Source organism: Myiozetetes cayanensis, unplaced genomic scaffold (genome assembly GCF_022539395.1).
Source record: "Myiozetetes cayanensis isolate MyiCay16 unplaced genomic scaffold, myiCay2020 scf4, whole genome shotgun sequence".
Lineage (NCBI taxonomy): Eukaryota > Metazoa > Chordata > Aves > Passeriformes > Tyrannidae > Myiozetetes > Myiozetetes cayanensis.
Genome location: NW_026087631.1, coordinates 55,553,298 through 55,570,264, shown reverse-complemented (window position 1 = coordinate 55,570,264; position 16,967 = coordinate 55,553,298). Strand labels below are relative to the sequence as shown.

Sequence of the window (16,967 nt, the reverse complement as noted above, 5' to 3'; positions counted from 1 at the left end):
CCCAGGATACCCTTTGCCTCCTTTCCTGGGCAGATTGCTGGCTCATGTTGAATCTGATCCTCCCCAGGACACCCAGGGGTTTTCTGCCAAGCTGCTTTCCAGCTGGGCAGCCCCCAGCATGTACTGGTGCATGGAGTTCTATGCCAGGTGCAGGACTTTTTGCACTTCCCTTGTTGACCTTCATGATGTTCCTGTGATCCCACTTCTCCACCCTGTCAAAGTTCTTCTGGTTGGACTGCTGGCAAACCAAGCTGCGTAGCATACCTGAGGAGCCATGATGTAAACAGAAATCTGGAGGCTTCGGTCTTGCTGTTTGGTGTCGCAGCTGTCCTGACTTACGCATTATTCTCTCCAGCACCTTTCTGTCTCTGAGGATAGATAAATAGTTTCAGGCTACCACACATAAAGCCCAGTGTCATAAATTACTGCAATTTTAGAGTAACAGAACCAACATTTTTGCTTGTAACTTAGAGATGCAAGTGGAAAGGAAGTGTACCGACTTGCTTTGCAAACACGTGAGCAGCATATCAGGAGGGATAAAGCTACCAGCAACATCTGCACAGCACAGGTATTGTGCCTTATTTTGTGCCTTGTATGTGTGCCTTATTTTCAGTGATAGAAAGGAATGAGTTGAACAACTTCAGTTAGCTTTACTTTTGGGAGTTTTTACTAGAAAAATTAAGGACATTGAAATATTCTGGTTGTTGTGCATTTGTTTGAGTCCTTTGAAAAATGGATCTGCTTGAAAAGAGATATGTTTCCTTTAATAAGGACTGTAGTCCTGAATTCTTACAGTGTTGTGAATCCATCTGTCTTGTAGCATTAACACTACTGATTAGTGCTGTGTTATAAATGAGACAGATTTCGTATTAAAACAGCAGGGAATTCCAATGATCTGAAATTTCCCACTCAAGGCAAGAGAAATGAGCTTTTAAAATCTAAAACTCATTGTTCAAATTGTCACAACTTGTAATTTTGTCTGTGTGATTTGATGTGAAAATCAAATCACACAGACAGATATCTCACCAAAGAGAGATATTTACAGAAAAACACCATGATTAACTGAGTAATTATCCAAAAGAGTTATCTTCAGCATGCCTCCACAGACTGTCAGCCAGACAAGGTCGTAACTTTTTTTGCTCCTACTGTTGCTTTACTTATGCTGAAGTTTTGAGGAGAGTTTATTTATATTAAAACAGGCTTAATTACTTAGTATTAATGACATACGCCGTGATTTTTTTTGTACCGTTACTAAACAGTGGGTTCCTGTGAGATTGGCTTGACTTGATAGTCTTCAAACATCTGTGTCGTAGTAGTTAAATTTAAGCATGTTAACTGCTAACACATTTCAAAGGGCGTTGAATTCATAATCAGTGCTGACAGTTTCATAAAAGTATTTTGCCCTTCCCTCCTTTTATTTTGTAGGCAACACATAATCAGCTGTAACATCAGCTGAGGATATATGGTTGTCTCTTATGCTAAAGAAACATTCCACTAAGCTAACATGAAGTAACCTTTGCTAACAGGGACAGTAAGAATAATAATGTCCTAAACTGTATTTGGATCCTAGGCTCTTCTGGCCAATATGTCAGCCATGTTCGGTATATACCATGGGTCTGATGGATTAAGGCATATTGCACAACGGGTACACAATGCTACTCTAATCTTGGCGGAAGGTGCGTATTTAACGTTTACAGAAACTGTTATAGAATCGTTACCCCTTCTTAAATAATGCATCCTCCTATATAAACTCTTTTTTTTGGGGGGGAGGGGAGGTGTTGCCAGCTGATGTGTGTTCTCTCAACTGGAGAGAGACCCATTTTAATACAAACTTCACTGCTGATGTTTTTCTGTACTTCTCATAATGACATCCTAGTATTAGATATCTGTGTGATAGGAGCTTGCAGGCATTACTTCTGTTTCCTTGGGAAACTAGCAGAAGACTACAGAGTGAGTGTCTAGATGATACTGTTGAAATGCCATTTGCCAGCTGCTACTTCACTTACTGGACTGTTCTAGTTTACTACACAGAAGTCTGCACAGGGTATTAATAGCATAGCAAAAGAAGGTAACTGATGATATTAAAGCAATAGAAACATTTCAGTTAAATTGGGTGGAGTTAAATTGTACCTGCTATGAAAACTGAAATCCCAAAGCTTAACAGCTGACCAGAAGAACAGAATCTGTAGCAGAAAATAATGATTGTATCTGGACCATGTGGTCTGGTAGGGTTTTTTTCACTAGTATGACTGTCATTGCTGTCAGAAGGTGCTATGCAAAACTGGAATGATTGGAATTAAAGGATCATTGCCACAAATATTCATGCTTTATTTGCCAGTTTAGTTGGAAGACCTTTTGCTACTGTGAAAAGCACTAAAGCTCTAAACTTCGTTGTAGCAAACTCTGTGGCAGTTAATATCCATTCACATAGTATAACTTTTCTTTCCAGTGTTATGATTTTGTCTGTATTCCATTTATATACCAGCTCTGCTGCTGTATGTGTTACACATTTGATGTATCAGAAGGATCTGCCCTGGACTCATTATTAAGTCATTATTAATTAGGTCTGAATTTGACAGAGGTGCATTTCATACACAGTGACATTTCACTAAAAAGTTGATGATTTTGCTGATCTTTACACAAGGGGAATATTTTGCTTTTTTTGCTTTATTATGTAAAAGCATTTACTTATGAGATAGACAGTGTGGTTATTCAATTACTGTGTGAGTGAGAAATACAGTATGCATATAAGAGAATTAATTTTCTGTTTTTTCTAGGTCTCAGACGAGCTGGTCATAAACTACATCATGATATGTTCTTTGATACCTTGACAATCACATGTGGATGCTCTGTCAAAGAAGTTTTGGACAGGGCAGCTCTTAGAAAGATAAATTTTCGAATTTATAGTGATGGCAGAGTAAGCAATTTTCTAAAACTTTGATAAATTGAGAAATTTTGTAGTATGACTTTTTCTTCATGAAGTTTCTGGTCATTACATGTGGTAAATGGAACAAAATTATTTAAGACCTTGCAATTTGCTCAGATACGTCAGTCAGTTATAAAGATAATATAAAGAATGAACTTGTTAAGTAATGCACTTCCAGAAATAATAATTTTATTTTCCTTTTATGCCTGTTAAAAAAGATTATATAATTGTTTCATGTTAAATATGAGACTAAGGGGTAGAGTGGAGAGACTCTAAAACTTAATGATGAAATACAAGGTGACAGAATTCAGGTCCTGTGGCAGTGTTTAAAAACAGACTGAAACCTAAACCCTGTTTTTGTAGGCACTAAGGGCTCTTGGCAAAGTGTAAAATGTTCTGTAAATTGGGATGGGGGGAGGGGGTGTCATAGCAAAATGGGCAATTTTCCTATTAAGTGGAAAACACTTGGAAGGGAGATCACAAGTCTCAAAGCTTGTTAGCCATTTGGTTTGGATGGTTTGGCTGGGAAAAGGAAGGAATTGGGAAATTTTATGTAAATAAAATAAATTCATGTATATTACGTAAAATGAAGTGACATTTACATATGGGTAGATTGATTTTTTCTCTTTTTTTTTTCCTCCTGTGTTTCTGGAATAATTTTCTTGACCAGAACAAATGTACTCTAGAATTAAGAGCTTTGAGTAATTACTACTGTTTTTATCTACAGCTTGGAGTATCACTTGATGAAACTGTAAATGAGAAAGACCTAGATGACATATTATGGATTTTTGGTTGTGAGTCTTCTTCTGTAAGTACATAATAGATTGCACAGTTTAAATTAACTGAATGTTTCAGATGTTAAATGAAAATCAAAACTGCTCTTGGGACATTTGGTGTCTACACGTTGACCATTTGTTAAATACTGAGTATTTCAGATCCTCTCTTAACGAGAAAGGCAATGTTAGATAACAAGGATTTACGTAGTGCCATTTTCTGATTGTGACACTTAGTTCTTCCAGTCAGCTTTCACACCTTGCATTTAGGTTATTACTTCTTTTGTGAGAGTTAGGACATGGTGGTCAGTTATTCCTTTCCCACTAGAATTTTTGTTGCATGTCATCAGTAATTAGCAGCAATACTTACAAGATGAGGTCTACTGAGACATCTGTACGCCTTTTTAATATAATGCTGTTGTCATGCTAGATATGTATGTATGCTGGTAAAGTTGGGGGATTTTACCTTAAAAGCTGACTTAAAAGCTGACTAAATCTCAAAGTAAACTGGTAGTATAAGCTAGTTCTGGTAGAAATTTGTTATGAAAAAATAAGTTCCCATGAAAGTGTTTAACTCCCTGTTTCTCTGTGTTGAAGGAGCTGATTGCTGAGGGTATGGGCGAGGAAACCAAAGGCATCCTCAGTACCTCATTTAAGAGAACTTCCAAATTTTTGACACACCACGTTTTCAACAGGTTTGTGAAACAGCTCTATATTTGGTGTTTTATGGTATTATCTGAACATATCTCCTTTCAAGAGCAGTAGTGGAGTCAGCTGAGAGCAGTTGTGTACCTGGATTCATATAGTTGCTCCTTACTCTGAAATAATCTATTTAGTAGCATTTTTAGATATCTTTTTCATATTAAATGAGCAGAGCAGTACTTGTGGTTGCATTGGGAATGTGTTTTCCCACTAATCTGCTACATTATGCAAGCTATTATTTGAGGATGTAGTATCAGCAGACTTACTAGAGCCCTTATATTCCATATTTACTGACAGCATTTCTGAGAAGGTAATAGGCATTTTAATCCACGTTGCTATTAGCAAGCTTAAAATGCCAGTTCTAGTATATATCAATAGCTATCCTCAGTCTTACTTTTTTATTTATGTTTTTTCCTATGTTAGCTGCTGGTATAGCTAATCTGCTTGCCTTATCACTACATTTTGTGTTCTCCAGCTATCACTCTGAGACAAATATCGTGCGGTACATGAAAAGATTAGAAAACAAAGATATTTCCCTTGTTCACAGCATGATTCCTTTGGTAGGTATTTAACAAAAAGAGAAAACATTAGGTAATTATATACACCTTTATGTATTTCAATAAATACTGATAAGTGTGTTTGTATTTTCAGGGGTCCTGCACAATGAAGCTCAATAGTTCAGCTGAACTTGCAGTAAGTAGCAATAATACTGTCTCATCTGAGACCACATGAGTAAACTATCTAGCCAGTGTCATTGCAGAGAAGTAAAGACTACTCTTGGTTAGTACTCCAGCTGAAGAGTTAGTTTCTGGAGTAACTAGTCATCCTCTCCCATTTCTACCAGGAAAAAGTTGTGAAAGCACAAGTAGCAGTACAACAACAGTAAGAGAGTGAGTGGATTTAGAGGCTCCATTTTGAGTAAAACCATTTTTGGAATGAGATATCACAATCTTGTTCCCAGTGTTGCAGTACCTAATTCTGTCTGCTTTACAAATCTTAGAATCAGATACTCCAAAATATGGAAAGAGTCAGACTGATTCATCTTTGTTTTCAGTTTGCTGCTTGTTAGCGTAGCCCACCTTTTCCCCACGTGAAGGGTACCCAGATATCATCATTTTTCTAGCTGATAGCAGCCACTCTGTTTGAGTACCAAATTACTTCTTGACTCTGAATGAGCTTCCTCTGCTCTCTCCCCATTGTATTCTCACTTTGATCTTTTGCTAGATCTCCTTTGTCCTCCTTCTCTCACTGCCTTCTCTCTTTCCTTTCACTGTTTTCTGTCCTGTATATTCCCTCTAATTAAAATAAGTAGCAAAAAAATGTTATGTTCTATTCCACACAACTCCTCTCTGTTCACCTTGTGATCCTACAGCTCTACATAAGGGTAGATGATGTAGTGGGAGAAACTAAGGATTTTTAAGCATATTCTGAGTGTTAAAAATAGGTTTACTGGAAATCATAGAATCATTTCAGTTGGAAAAGACCTTTAAGACTGAATCCATCTGTTAACTTGTCACTGTCAAGTCCATCACTAAACTATGTCCCTAATCACCGTATCTACTTATCTTATAAATATTTCCAGGGTTGTTGACTCCAGCAGTTCCCTGAGGAGCTTGTTCAAATGTTTGGTAACACATTTTATGAAGAATTTTTCCTAATATTTTTCCAGTCTTAATCTTTTGTCCTATCTCCAGGGGCCAGAACAAGGACTTTTGTCCCAGGAAAGTGGTCTCTACCTCCATATAGCCCTCTTCTCCAGCTGCTTTGCTTTCTTACCCATTCTTTCTTTGCACCTTTCTTCCACTCTTTCTCCCTCCCTTTCTCTCATTTCCCTCTCTCTCCTCTCTTCAGTGTAACCCTTACTCAAAACACACCACCATGGGCTTCTGCTAGAGCATAAGGGACTAACACACCAATTTCCATACCAAGCATATAAGTATGTAAGTTTCTTTTGCAGACCCTCTGATTTTTGTTGTTCCTTTTTGACCACGAGCATCTGCAAATCTTGGGTGTTTCCTTCCCCTTAAGGGTGGGATGCCACATTTTCATTGGTCACAACAGCCCCAAGCATCACTTACAGGGTGAGAGCAGAGTGCCTGGAAAGGTGCCTGGAGGAAAAGGACCTGGGGCTGCTGGTCAACAGTGGCTGAACATGAGCCAGCAGTGTGCCCAGGTGGCCAAGAGGACCAATGGCATCCCAGCCTGTATCAGCAATAATGTGGCCCTGATTCCCCCATCAGGGAAATGATCTTCCCCACTACTCCAACCCCGCTGGTGAGGCCATACCTCGAATCCTGTGTCCAGTTCTGGACCCCTCACAGCAAGAGAGAAATTGAGGTCTCGGAGCATGTCCAGAGAAGGGCAACAAAGCTGGTGAAGAGTCTGGAGCACTGTCATGGGTTCAGGTGGCTGAATTTTTGGTAATAGGGGGCCATTTGCACAGTGTGCTCTAACCAACAATCTTTGGTTAGCTCCACAGCTATCTGGCTGTCGGTGTTTGGGACACCTTATCTTCTAGGCTTCTACATCACCCCATGGTTCAAACATCAATATGGACCTGGTGATCTGCTGAGAAGGAAAAAGAACAGAGACAGAAAGAGAGAGAGGCAAATGCATTCTCTAAGCCATTTCTAAGCTTTGGGGGTAATCTCTTCATAATACTCAGATCTTAATATGTAATCCAATTACCAAAATAAAAAACTAAAATGTTAACATTAAATCAGTTTACGTAAACCTTGCTAAACATCATACCACTGGCCCTGGCCCATTGATCCAGCCTGTCCAGATCCTTCTATAGCAGCTTCCAAGCCTCCAGCAGATCAACGCTCCCATACATATGGTATTCTTTCCTTCACAGAGTTTAACAAGAAAACAGAGTTGTTTGCAAAGTATTTTATTGTAGTATTTTTTGTTTGTTTTTGTTTTTGTAGCCTATTTCATGGAGAGAGTTTGCCAACATCCACCCTTTTGTGCCCCTGGATCAAGCTCAAGGGTATCAGCAGCTTTTTAAGGATTTAGAGAAAGACCTGTGTGAGATTACTGGCTATGACAAAATCTCCTTCCAACCAAATAGGTAGGAATTTTTTTCTGAACATTATCATCTAAACATGATTTAAAAAACTTACTTCTGACAAAAATGTGCTAGCCAAAAATGGAAGAAATTTCTAAAATTAAATTTGCTTTGAATGCAAGATTATGAAAGCAAATTATTTGGGTTTTTTTCGGAGACTACGGCACCTTATTTTGTCTTGTGTCTTCTAAGAGTTTAGGGATTCGGTCTTTTAAAATTTTTTAATATTTCTTCCCATGTTTTCGTCTCTATGAATGTTTCTCCACCACTGCTTGTGTAAAATGGTGGTGTTATTGGTATTCTCCTATGACCTAAAAATAAAGATGTGAAATAGGAATAAGCTGTATGAGCTTCCAACCGTGTAATTGTTGAAATTGGTACTTGATGCACTAGGTTTTACTAAAGAATGCCTAGGATCTGCATGCTCACTGAAATAAATACAGCAGCACTGAATGATAAATGCAGCCTGTTTATGTCCATTAGCAGTTTTGATACAAAATGAGCAGCAAGAAATTACAGTTAGGATGTCACTGAAAGACTTCCTATGTTTCATTTTGTCACTTTGTTATGCATTTCATTATTATTTGCCTCTCTGTAGTCAAGCATATATTCTCCTGCTAGGTGCAGAAATGGGGATCAACTCCATCACCAAAAGGATTTAACAAAATAGTGTAAGCACATAAAATGGCACAACTTTTATCATCTACAGTTTTCATCTACATCCAGCTGTTAATTAAGGCATGTCCATTTGTAATTTAACATAGGGGATGTGCTTCTTTTAATTTGCTGACACTTGCCTAAAGTCATTCGTAAGGATTAGGGCTGAACAGTTTTCAAGTTTTGGCAGAGAGCTGGCACTTTCTGGTTTGTGTGCTGTGTAACAGTGTTTGTGTTCCTCTTGCAGTGGAGCCCAAGGAGAGTATGCAGGCTTGGCTGCAATCAAGGCTTATTTAAATGCCAAAGGAGAACGTCATAGAACTGTAAGTGTCAACACTCATGTGGGGAAGAGCTTTGGGTGGAAAGTGGAGAAAGGAAAGTTGACTCAGCAGCTGGGAGTCACCTAAAGAGAAATCAAGTTGTGTATCCTCACCTGTGACAAGCTTTCAGTATTCCTTGCTTCCCTCATGAATCCTGGGTACCATCTTAAAAGTTTTTACAGACAGTGAGAATGAGAAAGGGAACTCCCTGAAAGGGGGATTGTACTATGTCTGGCATGGACGGACTTAACTTTCTTTGTAGCAGCCCATGTGGTGCTGTGCTTTGTGGTTAAAGCACTGTTCGTAACACAGGAGTCTCTTGGCTACTGGTGAACAGTGCTTTCACAGTGTCAGTGCTTTTTCTTTATCCCACTGCCCTGCCCTGATCCTGTCTTTTCCCCAGCAAGGAGGCTGGGTGTGGGCAAGAGGCTGAGAGAGACACAGATGACCCCAGCTGACCAAAGGGATATTTTATGCCATCTAGTGGCATGTGCAACAATAAAAGCTCAGGGAAAGGAGAACAAAGCAGGGAAGGTTATAACTATGGCATTTTAATTCCCTGGCAACCTTTACATGTGCTGGACATGTGGCCAGCCATGGGAAGTAATGAATCAATTAATTAAGAGCAGGTGCTGATTGCTACCATAGTAGTGCACTGGTGATATATTGCACCAACCAAGGTGTCCTGGTTACCATCCATAAATTGATTCATCTACTGGAGAGCCAAGGAGGGATAAGCAAGACTTAATAACCCTTAAATAGTCCTGTAAGACCAATGCAAAAAGTATGACAGTGGGTGGAAGTTAACAGTGGACTGTCTGCCACCAGCAGTGAGTGCTGCCATGTGTGACAAGCTAAAACTCCTGTATAAGTGGGAGTCAAAGGCAGCCAAGCAGTGTGCCACAGCTGATGCTGCAAAAGCATTTTTCTTTATCCCACTGGCACCGGAGACTAGATCACTCTGTTTCTGGCAGTTTGTGGCTGTGTGTCCAGTACATCTGGAACTGACTGTCCCAGGGCTGGAAGCACATCTCTACCTACCTGTCAGTCTTTGACTGATACAGACTGCCTTGGAACAGGGTGAAGTCCTTGGACACCTGCAATACAGGGATAGGCACCATTGTATGGGGCAACACAGCCACACTGGAATCATCTGAGGAAGGGTAAAAATAATTCAGACCATTTGGAAAGCTGGTTTTGCCATAAAGCCAAAGTATAAGAGATCCAGTTCTTGGGACTGAAACAGCAAGATGGTTGTCACACCCCTGGGCTGCAGTCAATTACATAATAACTGTGACCCCACCAGCTTTCCCTTCCCCAGAAAGGAACACAGGCTTGTCTAGGTATTGTGGATTATTGGAGAATGTGTGTGTATGCCAGGTTACAGTCAGCTTGAGAGCCCTTTCTACTGAATGACCCTAAAGAAGAATTATTTGACTGAGGTTCTGAGCAGCAACGGATCAAAGAGAGGAAGGATAGTTTGTCTGGTAGCCCTTGGGTGCCTATCCAGGTGGGAACAACTGTGAGAAATGTACTCTACATATCAGCTAGGGAGCCTTTAGAGTTTTGGAGCTGGAGGTACTGAGGATCCAAGACTTACTGCGCTCTGACTGAAAAAGAGATAATAGCAGTGCGCTTGGGGGGTAAGCTGCTTCAAAGGTTACTGGTACAGCACAGCTTCTCTTGCACCATGATCGTCTGTGCTGCACTGGATATTCTGATTATGCATTTTTCTACAGTTAAATCTAATGCTTGAGGAAGAAATGCTTGTCTTATGAGGAAACTTCTGGTATTTACAGCATCCTAGAGAAAATGTTCTGTGGCTTCACCACCCATTATTGTATCATTCTTCATAATAAATGCTTTCTCTTTACTTTTTTGACCTTGACATGTTACAGTTTCATCTAACACCCTCTCACTTTTGAAAGATGTTGAACAGTTCTTTCCATGTTCACAATTGACATATCATGTTCATTCTGAGATTTTTTTATTCATTCTTATCCATCCTCATTTCTGTCCTTTGAGTTGGATTCTAGTTATTTGCCTATCCTACTCAAAAAAGCCATCTCATAACTTTATCTTCAGAGCTCCTGTGTTCCTTTTACTTTTTTCTGTATTTCCTTTCTAGTTTTTGATGCAGTTGCTTTCTTTTCCATCAACATTGCAAGATCTTTTGAGTAGCGATAGTTTGAAAACTAAGGATCACACTTTTGAGTTGTTCATATTTGTTTTCTTATGTAATGCTCTCGATCAGTTTGGTTCCAGTATATATATACATTTTTGAATGCTGCTATTTTGGATTGTAGGTCCTTTTTTGAACTATGCAATCAGTTCTTTTAGTGACCTGGGTGGTTTCGTATTAACAGGATATTTAGCATTTCACTGTGTGTCTCCATTATAAACCCAATTATGAGTAATTTTAAATGCTAAAGAACCAGCACAGATATATGTAATATTCTATTATGATGACCTTTCATTACAGTGAAAACTGACTGGATCTTTTAGTTTCTTTCCTGTGTTTCCATGAAATATTTATCCACGTGAACCTTCCCATTTACTCCCTTGGAAGTTAGTTTAGGAACATTTTTGGGACAACAACAAAAACTTCTTGGAAATCTGAGATTATAGTTAGATCTTCTTTCACACACTCACAGAGTTGGCTTTAAACAGTAGGAAGAAAGTCCTCAGTGCAATAACATCCATATTTTCTGAATATGATTTTATCCTCCGCTTTGGGACTTACTTGCCTTCTCAAAATTGAAGAGTTGTTGTCCTGACCTCCTGGAAACTATAGACTATATGCAAGGAAACTACATAAAACTAAATAGTTAAGTGTTGTCTTATTCTGTCTTTGTTTCTTTGTGGCATCCAGATCACCTCAAACTCCTTGGAAATCAGCCACTCTTTATAATTGCAAGCTTTGTTTTGTGAGTAGTTTTACTCAAGGGGAAGTGAAATTAGGTTAAAATTTTATTCCTCTGACAGTTGTCTTCTTATTGTCCATGTATGCTTTGCTGTGGCTCGTATTCTGTGCAAGCTCCTTGGGCTTCTGTGAGTGTCTGTGATCCCTCTGTGCTCCAAAATACCCAGAGGTTGACTGCACAGGAGAGAGAGCCTGGGGGTGCTTGCAGTCACCCACACGTTAAACATTTCAAATGTCACAGTAAAATAAAGATACTCTTGGGAAAAAATAAAATGAGAAAGCCCACTGAATGCTGACGTTTCAGCTGAAGTGACCTTTCCTCCTGGGCTGGAAAAGTAACTAAACCAGCAGTTCAAGCTTCTTGCAGTTGGCCTCCTTTGGATGTGGTGCCCTCTTGTGGAACAGAAGCATGGATGTGAACTGACAAGTCTCATCTCTCTACTTTGTTGCCTGATCGATAACATCTGTGCACAGCAGGACTGGGTGGCCATCTCGACTCGCTTTACATTTCTGCTATGCAGCTAAAATGGCTACAGATGTGGCACAGGCCTTCCTGGCACTGGGGCTGGGATCCCTGTGTTTCCTGTGTTCTGAAGTAATTAACATTTGTCTCAGCATCTTAATGGAACAAGTTCCACGAACCATCGTGCAGTTTCTCATGAAAACAAAGTGCCTTACAGTCATTTTACAAAGCTAAGCCTGAGTAATTTAATAAACTGAGTTAAATCTTTCCAAGAGAAATATAATAGACAAATGTTTCAATATCCTCATTGAATAGAAGCAAAGGATTTGGGTTTTTTTTTAGAGAAAATATATTGTCTTTAGAAGGGGTAGAATTCCTAGCAAATGTCTGGATATATCCTGGCCTCCATTTTCCTATCACTAAGAAGAGCCTACATTTATTTAAGTACTTCTATTGTTTTCTTTTTACATTAACAGTATGGAGCATATAAGTAGCTCTCTAAAAGTTCTTATCTATAGCCAAAATATTTCAGAATAAATTTTTGTTTTGAGTAGAATACACAAGAAAATGCTTTGAAAGTAAGCTGAAGTTGTGGAAAATTTGGAATTAGTTTTTCAAGTCATTGTATGTGTGGAGACTGATTACTTAAAAAAAAAGGTGGGGCAAGATGAAAGGACTTTTAATGTGAGTATCTGAGATAATATTCTGGAACTGCAGCCCTAAATATGATTATGTAGCAAATGAAACTTTACTTTTCTAATGAGTGTTTAGATGCTGATACCTGAATGGATTAAAAAAAATCGAGTTGCATCATTCAGTACAGGAGGTAATTTGCCAGTACACATTCCCTAAGGATTCCTTTTGGAAATTCTGATAATGAGATGTAGCTAAATGCAGACCATAATACTTTAAGAATATTTTAACTAGTTATACTTCAACCCCTGCTTTTTTTCCCTTCTAAGGTGTGCCTTATACCTAAATCTGCTCATGGTACAAATCCAGCAAGTGCACAAATGGCAGGGATGAAGATTCAGCCAATTGAAGTGGATAAAAATGGGAGCATTGATATCTCCCATTTAAAAGCAATGGTGAGTGTTTATTTAATTTTCAAGGTAGGAACACTCCTTCTCTGAAGGTAATAGTATTGGCAGCTGAATTATATTTTTCTTTGGGGGAAAATAGAGCAATAAAAATGTTTATGTGCTTGGAAATGGTACGTAATTATTTTTTTAATAATTTTTTTGCTGATTCAGGCAATAGCCATGTGGTACTTGTGAGATTTAATTTTAGGATCTTTGGTGCAGGAGTTGCTCAAAGAGTCTTTCTACACTCTTTTGTAACAGACCCTTTTGGTCCACATCTAGTAGTATAAACCATGTTTATGAATGTGAAGCATTTCAAACTGCAAAGTTGAAGTCCACCTCTGCTGGAGAAGGTGTTGCTAGGCAACCTGTTTTTGTTCTTTTTTTAGATTGGCCGCAGTTGAATCTTGGGTTACAAGGGATTAGCAGGACACATTTCCATATTTAAACAAACTTTTATAGTAGTTGTAGAACTGTATGGCTGAAACTAGGGGGAATGGCCATTACATCATGTTACCTTGAAGGTCAGATAGTTCCCTTGGGTTGTCTGGAGGTTCCAGAAGTGAATGTTTATCTCTATCTCTCTCTCTGTGCGTATGTATGCATACCTGCCTTCTTCCCTAATTTAAAATTACTTTGGTTATCTGCTGATAGAGTTGTTTACCACCTGTAAAACACCTGATGACTTCAGTTCTATTTTTTTGTAAAAATCTTGAGCTTTAGGAGCCTCAGTGACCTTTCTCTCCCTCTCCCGGCCACCAGGTGGACAAGCACAAAGAGAACTTGGCAGCCATCATGATCACATACCCTTCTACCAATGGTGTGTTTGAAGAGGAGATTGGAGACGTGTGTGACCTCATTCACAAACACGGAGGACAAGTTTACTTAGATGGAGCAAATATGAATGCTCAGGTACCAAAAATCTCCTAGGCAGATTTATTACAGCTGGGAGTCCTTGGAATAAAAAATAGCACAGCATTACTCAGTTTAGACCATAACACAGCTTCCTCACAAGGTGGCACAGTGCTTGGGGGAGGAGGTGAGGTTTGCAAGAACAGTGATAAAAATTAGATGGTGAAAGTAAGTATCTTATATTTGGCTTGCCCTGAAATGTGTTGAAAGGTGTATGAGTTGCTCATTGAAACTGGCTTAGTCTGCTTAACCTTTATCAAAGACATTCTTTGCAGACATAATTAAGAATTTCCTTAAGCAAAAAGTTGTTTGCATCAAGTTCTTTTTTTTTTGATGCACCACGATAAACATAAAAACATGCAATTTTTTTCAACACGCTTTCCTTGAATGCACTTAAATGGCATATGAAGGTTTTGAAACAAAGTATTCCCTTCACAGGTGGGTCTGTGTCGTCCTGGAGACTACGGCTCTGATGTCTCTCACTTAAATCTTCACAAAACCTTTTGCATTCCCCATGGAGGAGGAGGGCCTGGAATGGGACCAATTGGAGTGTGGGTATCTGTATATTAATAGCCTTCCCTTAAAGAAGTACGTATATATAAGCCTTAGTGAATCTTGGTTGGCGGTTTACTTCAGTACAGAGCTGCGAGTGGAAGAGAGGTACTGTTGTTTGTAAACTTACATCCTTCTCCAGCACAGTCACATGCTGACCTCATGAATAGTGATGTTCACTTGTGTTCTCAAACCCTGACTTCCATGTAGTCCTTTTAGTGTGCATGGTAGAGCTCCCTCACCAGTCCATTTCCTGAGTAAATGCAGAGATGGTCTGTGGAATTTGAGGGCTGATACTGTATGTAGTGCAGAACGCAGAAGTGGAACATGAGCTATGTGAATCTATTCTGTAGAACATTCATATTTCCTTAAAAGAAAATAATTTTGTTTCAAGAAAATAATTTTTATTTGGATAGCTCCATGAATATCTTGTGATAGGTAAAACTGAGTGCCATCCTCTGTTGGCACCAGTTATGTTAATAAACCTTGTTGAAGACATGGACCAGACTTCCTGGAGGACTGTCTGGAAGCAAGGTGACGAGAAACTACTGCTGAAACTGTCCAGATATGGTAACACAGGAACACTCATTTAAGTTCTATAATCAATGTTTTTGTTTTAGGAAGAAACATTTGGCTCCCTACTTGCCTACCCACCCTGTCATCAAAATACAGCCGGATAAGGATGCATGTTCTTTGGGTACTGTCAGTGCTGCACCTTGGGGTTCCAGTGCTATATTGCCAATTTCCTGGGTGTATATCAAGGTGTGTAGACTTTTATAAGGAGTTTCAGCTGAGGTTCTGTTTCTATTTCAAATGCCACTGGAACCAGATGAACAGGTTTAAGAGCAACTCATCTTAAGATGTTTGCACAGACAGAAATGCAGGTGACTACAGCACGGTCACAGATTATTTACATCCATCAAAACTCCTTGTTTTCTAGCAGGACAGTGGAACTGCCTATTGCCATCTTCAGCCACAGGAAAGGATGTTAGAACAAATGCCGTATGTCCAGCCTGGTTAACTCTTTTACCTCTTGTCTGTAATAATTTTTGAGACAAGTGGACACCAGGCAGAAAATAGCAATCAGGCTTGCCCTCCCACTTTTTCTGACATGGAAGTTTTCATGTTTGAAAGCTACGTGGTAACTACTGTTCTTCCAAGAATATTTCTATTTGTATACTGCAGTATTGTCATACTTGACATGTATGTAACTTTCCAATATCCCCCTTGTAATTTAGTGATAAGCCAGCAAATATTTGGTTGCAGATATGTAAGTATTTGGCCAAGAGAGATGAGTGTAGATTCAAATTCTGTTTGAGAGAAGGTGTGCTGGGACTCTAAGCAACATTTAAAGCTTTCAGTGACAGAAGGAACTGGGGAACAGTGAACATAGAGGCAGTGTCATTCAGGGTACTCTGTCACCAGTTTGATACTCTAACCATGGAATCTTTCTCTGCTGAGGAAACCAGCTCTCCCAGAATTCAAAATGAGCAAATATGAGCTGACACAACTTACCTGGTGGCTTTTCAGCTGTGGGTAAAAATCACTTGTGACTGTAAGCTGGTTCCCATTACAGAATATTTAAACTGCAGTAAATTTTTAAGAGAAGATGTTTCTTCACACTGCAAAATACCATCTATTTACACTGTAACATCTAAAGAGGTTACCTCGAAGGCTGTTTTGGCTTTCTCCTTTGTCACCTTAACTTCTAAGTGCAATGTTAAGAAATTCAATCAGTTCAGCATTGTCCTTTTGCAGTGATTTAACAGCGGAAATAATGCATCTGTATTCATTTGGCTCTGGTTTTTGTTCATACACAGTATCATCTGTGACATGACACTAGCAAGCAGAGTTTGAGTTGCTGGGATGATCTGTACAGACAGCACACATAGGTTTTTGGACAGCTCTCTAGACACTCTTTCCCATGGATGGTGACAGGCAGCCTGTGCCTTATGACATTGAGTTCTCACTTTTTTTTCTATTCACTTCAAAGCTTCACAGTTTGAGGAAAGGACATCAAGCTTAACCTCTTACACAGTAAACACTATCATAAGCTATGTATACCAAAGGTGCTCTCAGTTAATACCCAGAGCTTTCCTGTGAGTGTCGTGTGGAAAAATATAATTGCAGAGTGACTGCCTTAAACTAGCCAGATGCATCAAGGCGGTTTTCTATTGTGCTTGTCAGTGCAAGAGCACACTTAGCTTGCTTGGGAGTGGTTTTAGATCTGTTTCTTCATGTTATTCCTCTTTCAGACAATGGGAGCAAAGGGTCTGAAGCATGCTTCTGAGATTGCTATACTGAATGCAAACTACATGGCAAAGAGACTAGAGAAGCACTACAAAATCCTTTTCAAAGGAGCAAAAGGCAAGTATTAGTCAACTTTTTAAATCTACAAAGCTGACTTTATTTTTTGCCTCATGTAGAAGTTGACTTGCAGTATGGTTCTTTTTTAATGCTATGTGACAGCTGCATCTCAACTTCTCTTGATGTCACAAGAAGTGAAATAACCTGCCACACTTCTTTCGTGGACATACTGCAATGAAACTGAGACACCTGGAAGTAGGAGGAAAAAATGCCTGCTTGT

The 16,967-nt window shown here is 39.2% G+C and overlaps 1 protein-coding gene across 1 annotated transcript in view; it reads left to right on the top strand.

Moving 5' to 3' along the window:
* Positions 1-16,967, top strand: part of GLDC (glycine decarboxylase) — a 60,874-nt gene that overhangs the window by 38,992 nt on the left and 4,915 nt on the right. The window contains exons 9-22 of the mRNA XM_050329838.1: positions 472-568; positions 1,571-1,676; positions 2,778-2,917; positions 3,654-3,734; positions 4,297-4,394; positions 4,877-4,961; positions 5,053-5,094; positions 7,332-7,474; positions 8,376-8,451; positions 12,797-12,922; positions 13,679-13,828; positions 14,267-14,379; positions 15,001-15,142; positions 16,636-16,747. Of these exons, the coding sequence (XP_050185795.1) occupies positions 472-568; positions 1,571-1,676; positions 2,778-2,917; positions 3,654-3,734; positions 4,297-4,394; positions 4,877-4,961; positions 5,053-5,094; positions 7,332-7,474; positions 8,376-8,451; positions 12,797-12,922; positions 13,679-13,828; positions 14,267-14,379; positions 15,001-15,142; positions 16,636-16,747 (1,511 nt within the window). The remainder of the gene's footprint in view (positions 1-471; positions 569-1,570; positions 1,677-2,777; positions 2,918-3,653; positions 3,735-4,296; positions 4,395-4,876; positions 4,962-5,052; positions 5,095-7,331; positions 7,475-8,375; positions 8,452-12,796; positions 12,923-13,678; positions 13,829-14,266; positions 14,380-15,000; positions 15,143-16,635; positions 16,748-16,967) is intronic.